General features: G+C 38.1%; 2 protein-coding genes across 5 annotated transcripts in view; both read right to left on the bottom strand.

Moving 5' to 3' along the window:
- Positions 1-20,635, bottom strand: part of LOC121315703 (methylglutaconyl-CoA hydratase, mitochondrial-like) — a 93,774-nt gene that overhangs the window by 70,745 nt on the left and 2,394 nt on the right. For 2 of the 4 annotated variants that reach the window (XM_041250046.1, XM_041250038.1), the window contains exons 1-3: positions 9,636-9,915; positions 8,670-8,737; positions 6,252-6,339 (exon numbers count right to left, since the gene is read on the bottom strand). In XM_041250046.1, coding sequence (XP_041105980.1) covers positions 6,252-6,339; positions 8,670-8,737; positions 9,636-9,873 — 394 coding nt within the window. In that variant the 5' untranslated portion in view covers positions 9,874-9,915. Of the gene's footprint in view, positions 1-6,251; positions 6,340-8,669; positions 8,738-9,635; positions 9,916-18,218; positions 18,287-20,635 lie in introns of those variants that run through there. The other 2 variants (XM_041250055.1, XM_041250063.1) reach the window with 2 other exon arrangements.
- On the bottom strand, positions 16,459-18,225 carry LOC121315699 (nuclear factor interleukin-3-regulated protein-like). The gene has a single exon (XM_041250028.1). It carries the CDS (start codon positions 18,083-18,085, stop codon positions 16,685-16,687), a length of 1,401 nt encoding a protein of 466 aa, XP_041105962.1. The 5' UTR covers positions 18,086-18,225; the 3' UTR covers positions 16,459-16,684.

Below are 20,635 nucleotides of genomic sequence, written 5' to 3'. Positions count from 1 at the left end.
CACATAAATCCCTTTCTTTAAATACCCTGCACCTGGCTCTAATTTACAATGACAGCCAGGTGCAGGGGGATAATTAACAATTAAACAAATACCAAGCAACAGAACCAACCCTAAACAAAACACATGTTTCCACCTGTTTTAGACAGAGAGGAATCTGTCCCTCTCCCTGCTACTTTACATACAATTACCAACTCAGCAGAACTAACTTTAAACAAAACATACATTTCCACCTATTTTAGACAGGGAGGAATCTGTCCCTCTCCCTGCTACTTCACTATATATATATATATGTGTGTGTGTGTGTGTGTGTGTGTGTGTGTGTGTGTGTGTGTGTGTGTGTGTGTGTGTGTGTGTGTGTGAACATAATTTAGCTCTTACTTAACGTCATGTAATCAGAGAAACTACAAAATGATATCGCAGAAGTCTACCAGAAGCCATAATAGTATTACAGTATTTCATGTTAGGTTTTCAAAACATTTTTCAATTTGTATATGGAAAACTATGAAGCAGTATGTAATTCAATATGTTAACATAACATTAATCAGCAGGTTTCATGACTTTATGAAGCAAATTAGTTAATTATATGGGGTAATTCAAAACTTTTAACCATAGCTGTAATATCCATGCATTGCTTAATCAAAATCAGACTGTTTTCAAGCAGTGAGCCAACCAAATGTCAGTGTCTTGAAAAGGTTATCATTCAAAGTATGTGAAATTACTTCTCGCAAAAAATGCTCATGCACAAATTAAAAAAATCCAGATGTTTAGTAAAGATATAGCTTCTGAGCTCAACCAGTCAGATGCCATGAAGTTCACTGGGTCACCATGACTTAGATTGCAGTTCCCCCAAGAACAGTTTTACTGTTATTGGATGGAAAATCTCAAGACAGATAAGTAATTAAAACTTAACCTTCGAAATCTGTATATTATTATGGTTATTGTTATTTTAAATCTGTTTATGTGTCCTGAGGCCCATATAAAAATGGCCATCGGATTTTAGGTGTACAACAGTAATTTCTTTTCCTAAAACAGTACGTTTGTTAGTAACTTTCTATTACAAATCCATTATGCTGAAACGGTATTAAATAATGATTAAGAACATAATATACTGAGCTGAGCTTGCTGTGTCTCTACGCTGACAAATGCTTGATTAGAGTGTAAGCTATCAGACAGCTGTACTGCGCCAGGCTGGATCTCATTTTTTGATTATCTCCTTTGATATTAATACAGAGGCCCGTAATAGTACTTGTACCGTAGTGTAACGGCTGCCACACAACAGATGTGATGTGATTTTTCATTGGGCGACAAGACACTTTCGCAGCAACGTGACCATATACACCAGAAGCGACAAATAGGTGATGCAACAGGTTTGAAAACTGCCAGATCTGCACAACTATTAAAAATTGCTATTGACAAAGCTATGGTCAAGACTGGTACATATTCATCAACATGAAATTGAGTGTCTTCTCTGACAGTATTTCAACATATATGGCAATAAATCATAAATACCAGGCTTATCCAGCTCCTTCAAAATGGACTCCCTGTGAAAGGGTTGTGGGGAATTCACTGACACAGGAGACAGAAGCTTCTTTTTAAACGGCACTGGGTTGTACTGATTTATTTTTGTCCACAGAGGGAGCTCTTGTCCATGGCCTGAATACCGACATCGGTAATCAGGCCTACAGGGTTACCAACTCAGGTAGAAACAGTCACAGTTCAAGTGCACATGTAAGTGCTGAAAATAATATTCCATAACCAAAAGCATAAATAAAACACAGTATTAAACCTACAAATAAAAGGTGCTGCCCCTGGCAGTGCTCCGTAGCCGCCACTATTCAATCCGGCTCTGGTATTATATGTGCTTTGCTATTACCTTGCTATAACTCTCGGGTTGTCCAGACCTCCCCAGCTACTTCTACACGTCCCACTTGGGTACATAATAATTTATTTGGCAGTGGCTCTCTTCCTCAGCCATGTTTGTTTGCCCCTTTTCTTTCTCCAGACACTGGCATTCTATTATGGTTTTTAATCCAGGGTTTGTTTCTGTTTGTCAGTACAACTCCCGCTGTCCGTTCCTAAAAGAGCAAGACCGACCGAAATAGCAAAGGGTTATTTTTATAGGTCTAGTGACCCCCCTAAAGGCTCGCCTCTTGACCACTCGGAGAGGAGAGACCACACACCTCTGTAGGATCGTGCACGCGTAAGATAGCCAGCACTGGTGGGGGGCGGATATGTAGCAGGGCGAGATCTCCCTGCTACATATCTGCCCCCCACCAGTCCATTCGAAAATCTGTGTTTTGATGCAGTTTCCCTGCTCGGCGGACTACCCTGAAGGCATAGGGCTGTAGCGCCAAGTACCATCGTGTGATCCTGGCGTTGTTGTCCTTCATCTGGTGAAGCCATGCTAACGGGGCATGATCTGTAACCAGAGTGAAGTGTTGCCCCAGGAGGTTGTACAGGAGTGACTCGACTGTCCATTTTACCGCAAGGCACTCCTTCTCAATGGTACTATAGTTTTTCTCACGGGGAAGGAGCTTCCTGCTGAAGTACATGACCGGGTGCTTGCTTCCCCACACCTCCTGCGACAACACTGCCCTGAGACCTGTCTATGACACATCCGTCTGCAGGGTGAACCGCCTGCTGAAATCAGGACTGCACAGCACTGGCTTGCTACACAACCTTCGCTTCTGAGCGAGAAACCTTCGCTTCTGACATGGCTCAGTCCACTGGACTGTATTTGGGGCATCTTTCCAGGTGAGGTCCATTAAGGGAGCGAAGCTCAGGATGAACTTCCTATAGTAGCCCGCTAATCCCAAGAAGCAGCGCATCTGGGTTTTGGTCATAGTGATCAGCCAGTCATCCAAGGCTTTCACCTTTGCAATCAGCGTTCTGATCTGGCCACTCACTACTCAATACCCCAAACAGTCCAACTCACTCTTCCCAATGGAACATTTCCTTGGATTAGCAGTGAGCCCAGCCTCCCGCAAGGATTGCAACACTGCCGCTACCTTACACAGATGACTCGGCCAAGCCTCACTATGGATAACCACGTCATCTATGTAAGCAGCGGCGTACTGCTGATGGGGCTGCAAAATGAGATTCATCATCCACTGGAAAGTGGCTGGCGCTCCGTGCAACCCAAAGGGCATATTCCCAAATTGGTAAAACACAAAGGAATCGTAAACCCGGTCCTCTCTTTAGATTCCGGAGTCAGGGGTATCTGCCAGTACCACTTCGTTAAATCCAGTGTCGTCATAAAGTGAGCCGTGCCTAGACGCACCAGCAACATCTATTCGGGGCATGGGATAAGCACTGAACTTCAATTTTTCATTGACACACCTGAAGTCAATGCAAAATCGAGTCGATCCACCTGGCTATCCATCAAAACAACTGGACTGTTCCAGTCACTTTGGGACTCTTCTATTACCCCTAGCCTGAGCATTTCCTCAATTTCTGCTTTTATTACTTGCCTTCAGGTATGCGGCATGGCTTCTGGTGAACTGGCGCCCCCAGCTCAACATCAATGTGACGGTGGGCTACTCGAGTCTGCCCCGGGACGGGAGAAAACACATCAGGAAATTCCGCCACCAGTGCCCGAGCCTGACATTTCTGTGCTGGTGTCAGATTGTCTGCGATCTGTACTGACCCTGTTTTCGCCAACGCAAAAAGCTCAGGTTCCATGTCTCTGACGTCATCTGCTTGTGCCACTAACAATGCCTCCTGTTGCAATCAGGGCTTCAAGAGGCTTACATGATAAATGTGCTTTTCTCTCCATTGCTCTGGCTGGCATATCTCATAGTCCACCGTCCCAATCCGGCATGTAACCTCAAAAGGTCCTTGCCACTTCGCCAGAAATTTAGACTCAGAGCTGGGCAACAATAGAAGTACTTTATCCCCCAGCTGAAACGTGCATAACTGAGCTCCCCTGTTATATTAGGTCTCCTGTATGTTGAACCTGTTGCAAATTGTCATGAGTCCACTTCCCCACAGACTCAAGACATTTGCGCAGGTCCAATACATACCGGACACTATTGGTCAAATTGTCTTGCTACTCCTCCCACATCTCTCTGACCAGATTTACTACACCCCTGGGTCTCAGCCCATACAGCAGCTCAAATGGGGACCACCCTGTGGAAGCCTGAGGCACCTCCCTGATAGCAAAGAGCAGGGGAGGAATCAGCTGATGCCAGTAGCACAGGTCACTATTAATAAATCTGCGCAATATGTTTTTGAGGGTCTTATTAAAATGCTCCAAAAGACCATCGGTCTGGGCATGGTAAACCAAGCTTCTAATGGTCTTAATGCCCAAGAGTTTACATGTTCTGCGGACTAGCCAGGATATAAAGTTGTTGCCTTGGTCGGCCAGTATTTCCTTGGGGATCCTGACCAGGGATAAAAACTTCACTAGCTCACTGTCAACAGACAAAAACGCCGGACATCACCATCCAGCCCTAGCCAATAGAACCCTGTCACAAGCCTCGCGTTGGTCTTGTCTCTTCCCAAATGACCAGACAGCGCAATAGCATGAGCCAGCTACAACAAATAATCCTTAAAGAGCTGAGAAATGAGCAACTAGTGACGCAATTCCCGTCTGGGGTAATTTTTCAAAACGGTACAAGAGTTCTCGATTAATTTTAAAGTGAGGGTACGTGGCGGCATGTATAGGCTCGACTGCCCGACAACTAATCACAGCTGCTTGGTCAAAGAGCCTGCCCAACACGTCATCACGCCCTTACTCGAGTTGGAAGTCAAGGGAAGAACCTAAAAAATCAACTCCCATGGCTTCTAGCTTGGCATCGGGTCGGTCCTGAGTGGAGGCAGATGAACCAGACCATTTTGCAAGATGCAAGCCCACACTTTTTGTTTAAAAAAATAAATTAACAAGCGCTGTATGTATGTAACGATCACAACCGAGAGTTTACAGTAACAATACGATCTTCACTTATACGCTCGCTCAGCTACAAAATACGAATCTCATTCGCTGACCTACATAGCTACAAGTAAATGCTGCATTCATATACAGCCAAAGATGCTCACAGTTTTGTACTGTCACTGGATGACATACTGCATTTTTAAATGAAATAAAGGAAGTGCTTAACCTAATGTGTTTTTATATCCTTTTCCAAGATTTAACTGACTTTTGTTCAAATTCAAAATTTTCATGATTTCCATGACCTCCATGACAAAATCATATCCTTAATCATCAGCTAGAAAAAAATCAAAAGTATGTTAGTACTGTTATACAGCTAATATAAATGTAGAATACATAACAGCTTTTCAGCGTACTTATTTCAGTAAAGGTAAACAAATCATACCCTCCAGCTATATCGTTACCTGGAAACGGACTGCAAGATGTTCTCCCTCATTGATGTGTCTTTGTAATTGTTATGTCCTTTATTGTACAGCTCCAGGTATTTTAATACTGTAAGAATTATCTTTTCTTCTGCTATTGTTTACTGAAGGCAAGGAAGGGAAGCTGTTCCTCATTGGTCAGTTCCCTAGCTGCCGTGCGACAAAATTGCATACCTGACACCAACCCTATTTTCTTCACTTCTGTGTCGCCCATCGCATCGCAAGCAGAGTGAGTTTTTTTTTTTTTTTTTTTTTTTTTTTTTTTTTTTTTTTGTCGCAGTACGACACATTTGCTTGCTGCACCGTGTCCAGTGTGTGGAGACCTTAAAATCCTAAAAATGAAACAGCTTGTTTGCTCTCTTTCATAGCGAAAACATTCTTAGAAGTCAGTGAGTCAACTGGGAAGCATTATCAACCACAGTGGTTTCACTGAAACAGTTCTAACCCATACCGCAAAGTCTTGAATCAACCCAGGCAATCTGCAACCCATAAGTACTTCTTTAATTTAAAGATGAACTCACAGTCCCTTTACACAGCTTTTAATTCCTGTTGAGATTTACTAGTTTCCAAAGATTTTGTGAAATGTGTAAAATCATTGCCATTTGCACAACAATCATAAATAAACTTGACCTAAAGAATTATAGAACTGAGTTGTGTGGAGAATGTGGCGTGCTTATTCATTATAATCTGGAAACCAAACAGTTGGCTGGCCACAATATGGAATCATACAGTAGGTTGTAGGTCAAAGTGAAGGGTATTGTTTGCCTGAGAAGTTTCCATAACTGAAAATATAAATTCTGTACCTCAGTTATTGAGCCGTTGACTAAGCAACAGCAGTGGTCGACACTGGCTGCTTAATAATCAGCTAATCATAGTTTATACTGTAAACAGTACTTCACCTGCACAGAATACTCCAGGCACCAAACTACACAGAATAACTGTTCGCACGCTTTTGTTAACCTTCACTGCATCCACCGCTTCAGTCATCTAAAAACACAACAAATGAGGGAAATTAAAACCTTTTAAAATGTGCATTAACAGAAGCAGTAACCTTTCTCCTGACTGAATCTATTCATGGCATGATATTTAGAGTGAAAGGGGTCTCATTTGGATGAAATGTATATGCTGTCTTTGGGTCATCTGCTCCGTTGCCATAATATGGGTCAAAGTTGTTCTACTTGGTCTGGCCTACAAGTCAAACACCTCCAGTTAACCGCATTACTGTCCTTTGGTCCTAGCTTGTTACAAAAGCAGCTTTTTATTATTTACATAACATGACGTCAAAACTGTCTTAATTGTTCTGGTATTAAAATACTGATTTACAGTACCAGTCAAAAGTTTGAGTACACTTGCTGGAAACTAGTTTTTTTTCATACTTGACAATGTTTTACGTCATATACGTTTCTGTAAATACTTGCAAATGAAAACGCATGTTACAATATACAAAACAAATCATAAGGAGTATCAAAGCAATGTTCAAGAAAATTGAAAATTGTCTCTAACGCAGAACTCATGCACTCACCCTCTCTGTCTTAAAAATACTCAGCAGTTGAACCTAAATATTTAAAATTTTGACTCACCGGTCCATAAGACCGACTTCCACTCCTCAAAAGTCCAGTTTCTGTGTTTTTTGGTCCAGACAAGTCTCTTCCTCTTATTCTGCACTCTTACCAATAGTTTCTTTGCAGCAGTTCTTCCAATTAGGCCAGCTTCACACAATCTCCTCTGAACAGTTGATGTTGAAACATCTGTACTTCTATTAGAACTTAGCTGAGCTTGTATTTCAGGGGCAGTTAATCGCCGATTTCGCAGACTTGTGACTCAAATGAACTTGTTCTTTGATTCTGAGGTCACCCTTGGCCTGCCTGACCTTGTTCGGTCCTCATGAGTGCCAGTTTCTTCAAATCGTCTGATGGTCATGGCCACAGCAGTTACAGACACCTGCAAAGTTCTTGCAATTTGTCTTAAAGATTGACCTTCATTTCGTAATTACAAACTGTCTTTTTTCTTTGCTTAACTGAGTGTATTTTGCCATTTTCTGCTCCCTTACATTCAGGAATGACAAACTTGTGCCTATGCTACCTATATTTATAGTAATCATGGACCCTCACCTGTTAACAATAATTGGTGACAAAAGGTTAATTAGGTAACATGCTAGTTAACTCAGAGAACATCTAACAAAGACACTTTTATACTTAGGCCAGTGTTCTAACACCGTGTTATACACATTTCAGACTTTTAACTGACTTGGACTTCAGACTGAAATCCCCTTGCTTTGGGTGACCATTTCATTGAAATTGACAAGATTTACATTTTCATTTAAAAATTAAATTTTTGAATGCAATTCACTTATGATTATCAGCTTATATAAGTACACATATCATATAATGAAATATTAAGTGTTTATAGACAAGTTTATACATTTAAAAGCATAGATAATCATGAAAAACCGGGGTGTACTCAAGCAGGTGTACTCAAACTTTTGATTGGTACTGTGTGCACTGGTGTATTGAAGTATAAGGACTATTGCAATACTCTCTATTCTGGTTCTCCATATACTTACTTAGCCAGATTGCAGCATTTTCAAAATTCAGTTGCGAGTCCCGTATCTTGCATTCACTACACTGGCTTCACATACCATTTCATACAGATTTTAAACACTGGGCCTATAAGCTTGGTGTCCTCTTATATGTTCGACCTTCTGATACTTTATGAACCCACCCGCTCTCTTTGTTCCTCAAGCTAAGGCTTGCTGGCTTTCTAGGCTGATGTCACAGAATTTCAGCCGTAAGTTATGGAATGCATTTCCTAAAGATATGAGGGATTCAGAGTCCTTTATTGTTTTCAAGAAATGGCAAATTATTTATATTCCATTATTTTTTGCTTTAAAAAAAAATAAAAATTCTATATCTCAACACAATTTTTTCTTTGTATAAATGAATGATGACGATGATGATGATGGTGATATAGTTACTGTATAACCTGATGTACTGTTCTGCTGGATATGGGTTGCTCATGCATTTCACTTATTGGATGTAATTGACATAATGTGTGGCGCCTCTCACACCTTAAGATTTGCTTTGCCTGATGGTTTGTAGCTGCTTCTGACTAACAGTAAAGTGGCCAGGACCTGTAAGTGAAAGGCTGTATCACTGAGTGTCGATATCAAAAAAGTTGATACCCACGGTAAAGTTCACCCTCATGATAAACCAATTCCAAACAATAAGCCCAAAGTATTATGTTAGGGTGCAATGTAAACGTAAGTTTCAACACTGAGCTCCTGACTATAATACATCAATAACACTGCTCATACTTACCATTTTAACAAGATTTTTGCTGATTGCGTTTTTGGTCTTTGGTCTGTTTATTCCAAGCACCACAATTCCTAAAAAAATACAAACAAGCATGAATAAGTCAAAAACATTTAACATTTCAGCTGCTTCTGTTCAGTTTCTGCATTTTGTTCCTTTGAGCAATTCTGCATGCATTTCCTATTTTTTACTCTCTCTGGACTAAAGTGGTATATTACTTGTTTCTGGGTTCTCTTGATTATTATTATTATTATTATTATTATTATTATTATTATTATTATTATTATTTTGTTTGCATGTAGTAGTATCAGAGAGTTAGGGAGGGAGAGGGGAAGGATGATTGGGGTGGAATGGGGAGGCTGTCAGCTCTGGTAAAAATGGAAGCTTGCTGTGGATAGTTACTCAAATGTGAAAACTGGATTCTCAGAGCATATTTTTCATTTTGTACCTTTCATTTTGCACAACGTATACATCGGATCACTTGAAACTATATATTTTTTCTACATATATTTTACCACCATCCGATTTTATTTGTTTGTTTGCGATTGTTACATTTATGATAAGCAGTTGTTCTAATATGTAGACTAAAATGTGAGTGTACATTTAAATGACAGTCTGTTCTAGTGGTATTATACTGTAATAAACTAATGACCTTGGAGGTACCCTGATTAAAATAGCATAGTGTGTCTGGATTTAAGAAAAGGAAATTCTAAATAGTGACTGTGGTACAATTAAACTCAACCTTTATATTGGTTTGGACTATTCTGATCATATTTACTTATTGCCTCTGAAAGCACTGATGCTGGTTTCAGTCCAGGTATCGGTATCAATACAAATTCTCATCCAGTTCGGCAGAATGATAATCACGCTTGTCCCTGCGCTAATCACTCACTACAGGAAATGAAACATTATAACAATGCCTGATTATGTCACACACTTCACTTATCCCGCCGGCAGTATTGACCTCTGTACCTGAATCTTCTCCATCCAGATACTTAACACTTAGATCGTCTTCACCCCCTGAGCTAAAGTGACGACCCACTCCACTTCCCCACAGAGCCCGAGTCCTGCGCAGCAGCGGCTCATTTGCACAGATTGCAGGGTACCCGATTCCTGCATGCAACTGTAGCTTGCTAGCCCCATAGCGAAATGGAGACAGTGCAGGTCGAAATGTCCGGGATAGGTGACCGCAACCTGCCAGAGCCGCCATGCTACACTGCGTCTGTTTGTTGTGACTTTGAACTCTGAACTATGACGCACAGATGTAATCACGTGATTGGTAGTGTGCGCTTTGTGTTTTCCAAGGGATTACATTCTCATCTGTTTGTGGTGCACGTATCATTTTCATTATGTGACTGGGAGTACTTTTATGTATTTATTTATTTATTTTCGTTTTTCAATAATGAAGGAGGTCGTGGAGAGTTGAAAGACAGCATTGACAGTTCAACTCGGCCGATGTAGACTCAGAATGCATGAACAACTTCATTGCACATGTATGTAAATTCACATAAATAAGTATGAGGATATGTAGTTTTTATCGTAAACATAAGCATTACCAAACAAGGTAGGTAAGCGCATATATATATATATAGAGAGAGAGAGAGAGAGAGAGAGAGAGAGAGAGAGAGAGAGAGAGAGAGAGAGAGAGCGCATGCTTATAGTTACCAGGGCAGTAAGGAAGTCAGAGGTCAGAGACAAGTAAAATTATCTAATGTATTTTTGTATGAATCCATTTTGAACCAATCGTATTTTCATATAGACTACATTATTAACACATGAACTTGTGTATACGTTTCTGAATTAATAATATACAATATAACCATGCACAAGTAACAAAAAAGAAAAGAACCTGGAACAATGAATTCCACCTTTTTGTAATTGTCAACAAGCCATCAAACAAATAGCAACCCTCTGCTAAACTGTATTGTAATATATATATGTGTGTGTGTGTGTGTGTGTGTGTGTGTGTGTGTTTTGCCTCTGTCACTATATGATTTATCACAACATTCCTGGAAACCTTCCCTGAAAACTCCTCTAAACTATTGGTTTTCATGGAAATTTTCCTCAGAATAAAATAGAAGGTGGGGCAGAATGTGTGTAGAATCCCGCACTTTACAGTATTATATGTGTAGGCTGGCATGCAGGTTATTCTCACAAATCTCCCACCTTTGGAATGCCTAAACTGCCAAAACCTGAAATTCTAAACCTACATTATTAGTGTTCTGTTCTGGTACTACACAGAATGTATGCAGCCCGTCTTAGCTGGGCAGCAACTTAAACAGCCCAACATTTCTGATACTTATTTAATTTTTTTCACAGAGGTTAGTCTACAAATTGCAGACTAACCTATGTACTGCCAGAGTATGATCCAGTCTTGGTGTGTTCCTTTCTTCTGTCATCAGTTATCAAGTAGCCTAGTTTACATTATGTGCCAAGTGTCAGCCCAACATCATGTCTGTGCAGCCACAGTATACACCACAGTGCATGTATGCTACCCTGATATAATGGATGTTATGGCATTGTTCCATGAATTAAAATATGTGAATGACAGAAGTGAAAGAATGCACAGTACATTTTAGCAAAATCACAAGATACCAGACTTTAGTTTTATGGTAAATAGCATTTAAGGGTGTTTAATTTATGGGATAAACTGTTTTGCCAAATCTCATTGTGACCAAGATGGCTTGGTGGTGACGTCAGAGCAGGAAGAGACAGACACTGATACTGCGGGTTGAAGCGCTGATGCACATTTATTATAAGTAAAAGGTTTAAACTCAAAATTCTTCACACAATACGGCACAGTGGCCAAAATACACATATACTAAACAAGTATTTGTTGCTCCAAATCCAGCACGAGTAGCAAGTGTATATATTTATATTTTCTCTCTCCCATTTTTACACTCTGAACACTACAGCTAGACAGAGGTTCATGCCTATTTTATGCAGCTGTGCCTGAGCTTGACTGCTTGTCAATCATTCATTCGGGCTCAGGCACATTGTACATGTGAAGTAATTTGGCAGGGGAGGCAATTAACCCTTCCCTGCCGACCTAAAACAGTGCAAAATAACATTTAAATCATAACAATACAACACACATACAAAACAAACAAAATACGCACAGGGGCGGGATGTACCCCGACACACTCAGATTATTACTTTATTTGCTTATTGGTTTCCCTAAAATACTGTACATTATGTATTTTTCCAAATACAGAGCAACCCCCCCACCCCCAGGAGGATAGCCTAGGTTTTTGTTGTATTCACTGGTGTTCAAGAGTTAATAAATACCCAGCATGTATAATGTACAGTTAAAGCTTGGGTGGCCATATTATAGTCCACCACTACAATAACAAAAATAGATATGGTGGTAGTCTGGCATTTTCTGGTTCTTTGGCTGCCTACAGGTGACAATGATAATATTTTTGGGCTATTTTGATTATATTCTAATTGAGTACAGTATGTCTTCTGAAACCACTAATGATACAGGTTTTGGCTAATATTACTGTAGCTGTATAAATAGCCATTCCTATCCAGTTCAGCAGAATAATAATCTAATAACTACAGGACATGAAAAATTACAACAATGGCTGATAAAGTCACAGACTTGTCCCTTGTCTCTCAGGCAGTATGAGTGCTCTGTGTACCTGAATCCTCTCCATCCAGACACCTAACACTTAAGTCGTCTCCACCACCTGAAGCTATAAGACGGCTGTCCTAGGGATTATTTTGTAAATATATATTGGATACTGATAGAGAACAGTACATTATTATGTCAATGGTGAAAAAAGCAATAGGGGCAATAATCACTTGAGTTTAATCTCTGTGGGTATCCATACATTTCATACCTATAATGACAAGAACAAAATGTAATTATTCCAACAAAAAAAGGGTTAACCTTTTTTCACAGGGTTGGCGACGGTATGCTCCCATTTATACATTTGTTCTTTTAGATCTGTAAACTGACATGACATTTACAAATACAGAAAGCTGTTAAGGAGTGACTGAATTCAGATTCCTGGGCAGGTGCATGACCAACCAACCCCAGATACTGCATAGTCTATAGAACCAGCAGTGGCCCTGAGGAATTGGGAGACAGTTCATGAGGGTCTGCCACTGTTACACACTACAAGACCAGGAAGAAGTCATAAAAAACGTAAACCGGGCAACATGCAGTCAAAGCCTTACATTGTTATATGGAAACATGCAAAACAAAACATGTTTATACTGTGATGTACAAACTTTTTGCAGTTTTATAAAAATGTTTGGTTCATGTAATAAAATACAAATGCAGTTTATATTTCTACATCTACAGGACTATGTTTTCATTAGTTATTTTTTACCACATTCATCACCATGTGCACCTGTTGCTGGGCAACCTACCCCTGCTTTGTAAATGTATTAAAACTTAATTACGTTTGATTTAACAGTTTAACAACATTACATGTGACTCATGGTTTACATAAACTTACAAGAATCGTACAGTACAAAAACAGTCTGCCAATGTCAAAACAACTAGGCTAATATTAATAGCACTGTTTTTGCAACTGACTTAGTACTGGGGTACTGGAGTGATGGAAAATTCCATTGTGTCATATTAGGATTTATTGATTCTTTGATTTTATTTGTTTACTGCAAAAATTGTGGTGTTTTTTTTTTTAAATATGATATTAAAAGTGTACGGTAACAGAGGATAGTTTATAATTAGCGCTTCTGTTTTTTATTCATTTCATTTTTCGGTGCTTATTGTCAGCTTTTTTTTTTCAGGGCTTTTACTTTTTATATACCTTATGAAATTGTTGTTTTCGGTTACTTTCCAAAATGCTTGGCCTTTTTTTCTGTCAAAATAGGTGTAGTAGTAACTCAACAGTACCTGCACACTTACAGTAAGTTGTACCTTCTTTCCTTTGAGGTCTTCCACAACAAAATCCTTATGGTCACAGGTACATTATCCTGTTTTTTTTTTTTTTTTTTTTTTTTTCCCCCCACATTTTGCCACAATTGGCAATGCTGTTTTAAATACTCTGTATCTTAACTGTAATACAGCTTTAAATCCTGCTAACAAGCCTCCATTCCTAATTGTAATCTTGTTTTAAATCTTGCAAGTGGAGTCTCCAATAGAAATGTAGGAATGGCTGCCACTGACGTGGGGTGGATTTAAAGTATTCCAAACAAATCAATGATAGATACAAGTCAGGAAGGAGGGACATAGGTCCAGCAGCACTGGGAAAAGTATTTATTTTTTGCAATAGGCTTTTTTTTTTTTAATTAATGGGAAAGAGGTGGTCAGCGTGAACCGAGTCATCATTTCCACCGTTTTCCCCGTGTTTATTGGCTGTACACCAATTTATTAATTTATTTTTTTGTATCTGGGTGTTTTATCAGTTTGTATTGGTTGAAACCAAAAATCAGAACCCTGTTTATAATACGATGTCTGGGTTAAATTGTAACGGTGCAATATCACATCAGGTACTTTTTTTTTCCACATCATAGTGACTAGTCATGCAGTAGTAGCTCCTGCTTTTAATTACATTAAAGCAAAAGAAACAATAAACCATACAAACATTAGATTATATATTGTGAACTGGTGGCTTGCCACACAGGCTCCCACAGGTTCTTTTACCTTCAAAAGTAAAGACCCAACACACAGGATTGAAAGGAACAGCACTCACGTGCACTTTTAATAAACAAAATGAAATAAAAAAAAAATAAAAAATAAAAACATCTAGCTCCTATTTGGAGCACTAGCTAAACATTCACAGGAACCTACTCTAATTAAACCAGGCAGCTAAACTATTTACCAGCTGACATAAAAACATCAGATTAAACACCAAAAACAATTTCACAGTACCTTTTACATAACGGTTGAAAACACCATCAACCAGGCCCTCCACACAGCAGCAGCAATGAGCAGACTGACTGCTTCCCTTTTATATCCTGCACCTGGCTCTAACTTTTAATAATTGCCAGGTTCAGGTGATAATTAAACAATTAAATTAAACAGTTAGCTTGGCAGGGAGAGTCTTTAACCCCGTCCCAGATTTAGTGTTATCACAAGTAATGTCTTGTTTTACATTTGTATAGATTTCTGTATCACATTTGATAACATGAACTAACTGTGATAAGTATGTTGGAATATGATAGTAGCAAAACTCCATAGAAGGAATTATCATGTGCCATCCTTGGTATTGTAGTTTTGTACTGTACGTTTTGGTTTGTTTTTTTTGTTTTTTTCAGCTAAAGGTAGATTTTTGGGGCAAAAAAAAAAATACCTACTATTTTTTTTTAAAACAAGATTAAATACATTGACGAATGCATGCAAGAAACAAAGTCAGCAATAGCTAGTTAAGTGGTAGAACTTTGTGACCCAGGCTCCATTAAATGTCTGCAATGTGACCCTGGTGTCAAGAGAGTTAAACCTGACCTATGCTTCAAGACTGGAACTTCTATTATAGGGCAAAGTGGGGCTGGTATTTAACCAAATGCTTACTGTAAGTGCACCTGATCATGCTGTGCCAGTGTCGGAATAGGGAATGCTATTTCCTAGGCGTTAATAATGCGTAATTTAAAAACATGAGAATAAAGTTCAAAATAGTGTATACATTTGTAAGTCTGGGTGGACATAACTCAGTACTAACCAGAGATCAATGTAAGATATTTCAGAAATGATGTTAAAATACTGCATTGATCTTTGAGATATTGTACTTCTTTAAACCTCGCTTAAGTTTAGTACTGTATTTTGATGTGTATCTTAATGTCTCTGACAATTTGAGATCACAGGATAAAGGATGTTGAAAAAAATAGTGAAAAAAAAATAAAATAAAATTTAAAAAGACTATAAACATGTCTTTAAATGTAGTTAAATATTGAATGTTTTGTGAATGAGGCCTAATTAGACAGCCTTATATTTTAAATATTTACAAGGTTTATTAAGTTTAGTTTGCTGGTTTTAACCATGCAGAACCCCACCCCACTCAGTGTATTCAGTAGACATGGAAATGTACTGTATAGATATGCAGTGTATTTACTTGCATGTTAATATTTTATGAACATTTCCCATTTTCCCTTCTCTCAAAATTCACTGGCTTTCAGTGACTGAATGTACAATAACCTTGGCTGCAGGCCTCTAGCATCATCTTCTCTTTTTTAAGTAGAAAAATATATATGATTATAAAAATAAAAAAAAACTCTGTATTTAAAAAAACATGTGTCCGAGCTGTTTTAAATGTCTGTACCTCCAGAACATCTGCAAAAGTATATCACCTAGAGGCTACAGTCGATTCAAATTGTTTGTGGTAAGGAATGCCTTGACCAAGTTTCTTCACAATTGATGTTCAAAATGTGTGAATGCAGATATGTTATCCCCTGTTATTCATCCCCTGTATTGGAATGTTAGTCATTTTAAGTACCAGCAGATGACATCTGGAACATATCTTACTTCCTCCGTCATCGTAACCACAATACATTACCAGGGCAGTAAGGAAGTCAGAGGTCAGGGACAAAATCTATACCAGGTGTCCTATTGAAGCACCTAAACTAAGCCGCTAGGCACAATAGTGGCATTGAAGTCTTTACAGTCTTTTAAGGCAATAAGATTGCTTGAGATACTTTTGGTTTAACCCAGACAAAGCATTTGATATTTTGACCATTAGGAAAACAGAAAAGGTGACCAAAACCAAATATAACTGTTTTCTTGTAAAACTCTAACACTGTATCATTAAGCAAATAATAATAAAAAATAAAAATAGTTGTTCAGTGCTTGTCTGCTTAAATTTATTGTAAATGAAAAAAAAACACAATTTACAATACAACTTAATGGAGAAATGTTAACATTTAATTTACATTTAGCCTGACATCAGGCTATTATAAACTGTACAGATGGAGTAATTATGACACATTCATTGTCTACAACAGTCTGTGCACAAAAGACACCAAAATGTCTAATTTAAACACTACATTAACTCTACAGTGACATCACAAACAAAGCTCCAGGTCAAATGGAGCATTGTGCAAACACAAACATCTTATTTTATATAACATCCTTTAGACAATGAGCCGTGATCAGTCTTGCCTGTGCCAGACTCAAAATCAGGTAATTGCTGCTTTGTTATGAGTCTTTTCAGAGAAGCAACTTCTGCCGATAAGTCGGCAATACCCTGTTTTAAATACAAGTTCTCTGACTCTGTGTCATTGTAAGGATTGTCCTTTAGGTTAACAACTGTTTTATTTGTTAACATCCCAGGCGAGCAAGGGCCAAGTCTGTTTTTACAGTTACTTTGAACTGTTTCTGGGTGGTCTTTGTTATGCCAATGATCTGGCTGTTGAGACCAGTCCTGGATATTAATTACTTGAACAGATAAAGGGCTTAGAGAAGACTGTATCAGATTTGAAGCTGTGTGTTTCTCCAGCTGATAACATTTTTTGGCAGACATATCAATTGGTGACAGTTTACTTGAAGAGTTAAAGTCGGGCTCTACGGACTCTACTTTAATCTGGATGGCTTTTGTTTTGATTCTCAGCTTGTGAGGCAGGGCAGAGGAGCTTGTGTCTGGTACTTTGACAACAGTGGTGGTTATACTCTGTGGTTCCACTGGAGAAGGAATAGGACCTTTGGGAACCTGCTGCTCATCTTCTCCATCAGAGGTTTTTCCCACAGTACCTTCATCTGCCTCCGAGTTTCGTGGAGAGTTACTTGATGACCTAGTTATTTGCAAAGTTGGAGATGGCTGAGAGTAACTTCCCGTGAATGTGTTCCCCATGTAACTCCTGTACATATCATAAGGGGTGTTCTCATCTCGGATCTCTCGTGGGTAAGTGACAGTTTCCATAGGTTCTTGTTTGATGATTTCCGGAGTCCTGCAGGTACTTCGAAGAGGGCTGCCCTGGATAATCAAAGATGTTTCAGACACATCGGACAAGGAACTATGTGGAGAGTGCTTAATGACAGAAATACAGCTGCTGCTCAGCAAAGCAGGCTCTGGTTCGACTGAATAGGCACTTCTGCTAGCACTAGATGATGCTAAATCCTGATAAAATGCAGCTGTGGAGTTTGAAAGCTTTTGCACCTCTTGGGCATATGCAGCTGAACTTACCAAACCAAACTTGAGTTTTAAAGTCAGCAGCTCGGCTTTTAAGGTAGCATTCTCCTCACCCAACGCCATCAGTTTAGTCTCCAAGACCATGTCGTTCAATCTGCGTTTTTCCCGTGAACGTTTGGCAGCCTCATTGTTTTTACGTCTTTTTTCCCAGTACTGCTGATCCTTCTTTTCATCAGGAATAAACTCTCGTTTTCTACGGCAGCTTGAGTTTTTCTGTTTAAAGGGCCTGTTAGACAGTTCATGAGCCTCTAAATCTGAATTTGAATCCTGTGCAGCCAGTGCCATTATAGAGTCAATAGACGGCTGTTCTTTTTTGATTGCATGCATGTTTTATTTTAGTTTATTTCGTAATTTCTTAATCTGCTTTAACTCAATAAATCACTACAAGGTGGTCATGATAAGTTGTTTTTTCCTGAAAGCAAAAAAAAAGAACAAAAAACACAAAAATTCTTTGTTTCACCTTAAAAACTGGTAACTCCAGAAAACATTCATTTCTTCTTCCAGCAATAATGCTTCTGGACTACCTGTAAAAAAATTAAAAAAACCTTTGTTTTTTTTTGTTTGTGTTTTTAAGACAAAAGGTGGGAATTTTTTTTTCCCATTGAGGTCCCCTTTTTTGTAAGTAAAGAAAGAAGGTCGGTTAGGACGAAGAACGGTATATATATATATATATATATATATGTATATTTTAATCATAGGAGGATAATATCACATCTACACATTTCAATGAGATGAACGCTCCAGATTAAGCATATTCCTTCCCTGAACAGTATTCACTTAAGGAATTTGAATTAATGTATCTGTGCCAAGTACAATTTCCTCTGACTGGTACATCTGCAATGCACATAAATTAGCTGTTCTTTTCAAGTTTTAATATTTTAATAGTAAGTTAAAGGGAATTTAGAAAAAACATTGTTACCTAAACCTCCATTCTGACACTCTTACGGAAATATAGTGTTACCAAGTTTAGGCGTATTGAAAAGGAAGCAGAGTTCATCTCCGCCATATATTACCACAGGAAAAGCTGTCTCTTAACAACAATAAAATTGCTAATTTCATTAACGACAATAAGCTTTTTAAATCATATATATATATATATATATATATATATATATATATATATATATATATATATATATATATATATATATATATATATGCAAGCTTTGAAATCATGCTATTATGCACAAGACGTTTAATTGGAATGTTAACAGAACATTGAGGATAAACACTTGTTTAACAGTCACAATAATATCATGTGAACAACATGATTCAACATGCCCTTTAGCAATCTGCACAAAGAAAATGAAATCTAACTAAATAAACTGACGGCAGCTGACGCTAGTGCGACTTGACTGTGATGCAGCCAGATAGAAATTTAATTACATCAGTGAATCGTGACAGAACAGCACAGCACTAATTGCACTGAATGAATAATACATAAAAAAAACAAAATACAGATTATGCTGTGATTCAGTCCCATATCTTCACTGTTATTTTACACAACCTGCTTAATAATTAAAAAACTTCTAGTTAGTGCTACTTCTATAAAAATAGAAATATAGAAACGGGATATTTAAGCACAATTGACTACAAAATCATTAAGTTATTAGTGACAGTTTTTCTCCCACTAGGGATGCGTATGCCTAGTGGAGAACCAAGCTTGTCCCTCTATATCTATGTACGTATGTTTTACTTACATGTTTGCATGTCCATGTAGGTAGCTGTAGAACATGGTCATTTTTTTATGACATTGACGACGCTTATTTTGTTTGTACAACCATACCAGGAGCGTACTATATTTTTACTTGGAGGTAATTATTATTATAATTCCAGGTACTGCTATTACTTAATAATAATAATAATAATAATAATAATAATAATAATAATAATAATAATAATGGGTTGCTAGACCTGCTACATATCCATCCTGTTAATTATTAAAATATTTCTAATCCGGTCCTAGGTCATAAGTTGAAAAGAAAAAGAAAAAATGTTTGTAAAAAAAAAAAAATGTTAAAGCTAAGTACTTAAATTCCCCAATAATGAGAATCGTTTCCGTTTCCCTCAGTAAGGTATAGTAGGTTTTTAAAGGACATAAACATGGGGATACAGTTATGTACACTGTATTGTAAATTCCCATACTAATCTAATTTGCCTACTGCACTCATTCTGAAAATACATTTCTCTTATTTTGAAAATTAAGAGGAAAGTTTTCAGTTTCACATCATAAAAAAAAGTTGTTTGCCACTTAACTAAATCAGTGACTGTAAAATAAGAACTGGTATGTATTTTTTTTATTATTATTATTTTTTCGCATTAACTCAAATAAAGCTGGAAACTATAATTAGATATTTAAAATAAATGTTTACTCTAGGGGTTCTCAAACCCGGTCCTGGGCCCTGTGTCTGGTGGTTTTCATTCCAACTGAACTCTCAATTACTTAACTAAACCCTTAATTGAACTGATACTTTGCTTAATTATACCTTTTTAATTTTTTCAGCTCTTAAATAGTTGCAGAGTTCAAATTACTTACAAAATGTTACAGCTAACTTGAAATCTGCAACTGTTTAAGAGCTGAAAACAAGTACAAAGGTCTAAATTATCAGTTTTGTTAACGGTATAGTTAAGTAATGAAGAGCTCTGTTGGAATGGAAACAGAAGGGGGTCCCCAGGACCGAGTTTGAGAAGCCCTGCTTTACACAGTAAACAGGTGGCCATGGAAACTTTACTATTTATATAACAGAAAACTGCGAATTAAAACACTAATTTGGTGTGGCCAAAGTTGGTTCTTCCACTATTGTGGTTCCGCGTTGTTAAAGTGCTAGCGTCTTTTACCCAAACACGTTTCTTTGTGGCCGTTTGTACGTATGATTT

This window comes from Polyodon spathula, chromosome 1, assembly GCF_017654505.1.
Source record: "Polyodon spathula isolate WHYD16114869_AA chromosome 1, ASM1765450v1, whole genome shotgun sequence".
Taxonomy (NCBI): domain Eukaryota; kingdom Metazoa; phylum Chordata; class Actinopteri; order Acipenseriformes; family Polyodontidae; genus Polyodon; species Polyodon spathula.
This window is presented reverse-complemented; position numbering and strand designations above follow the sequence as displayed.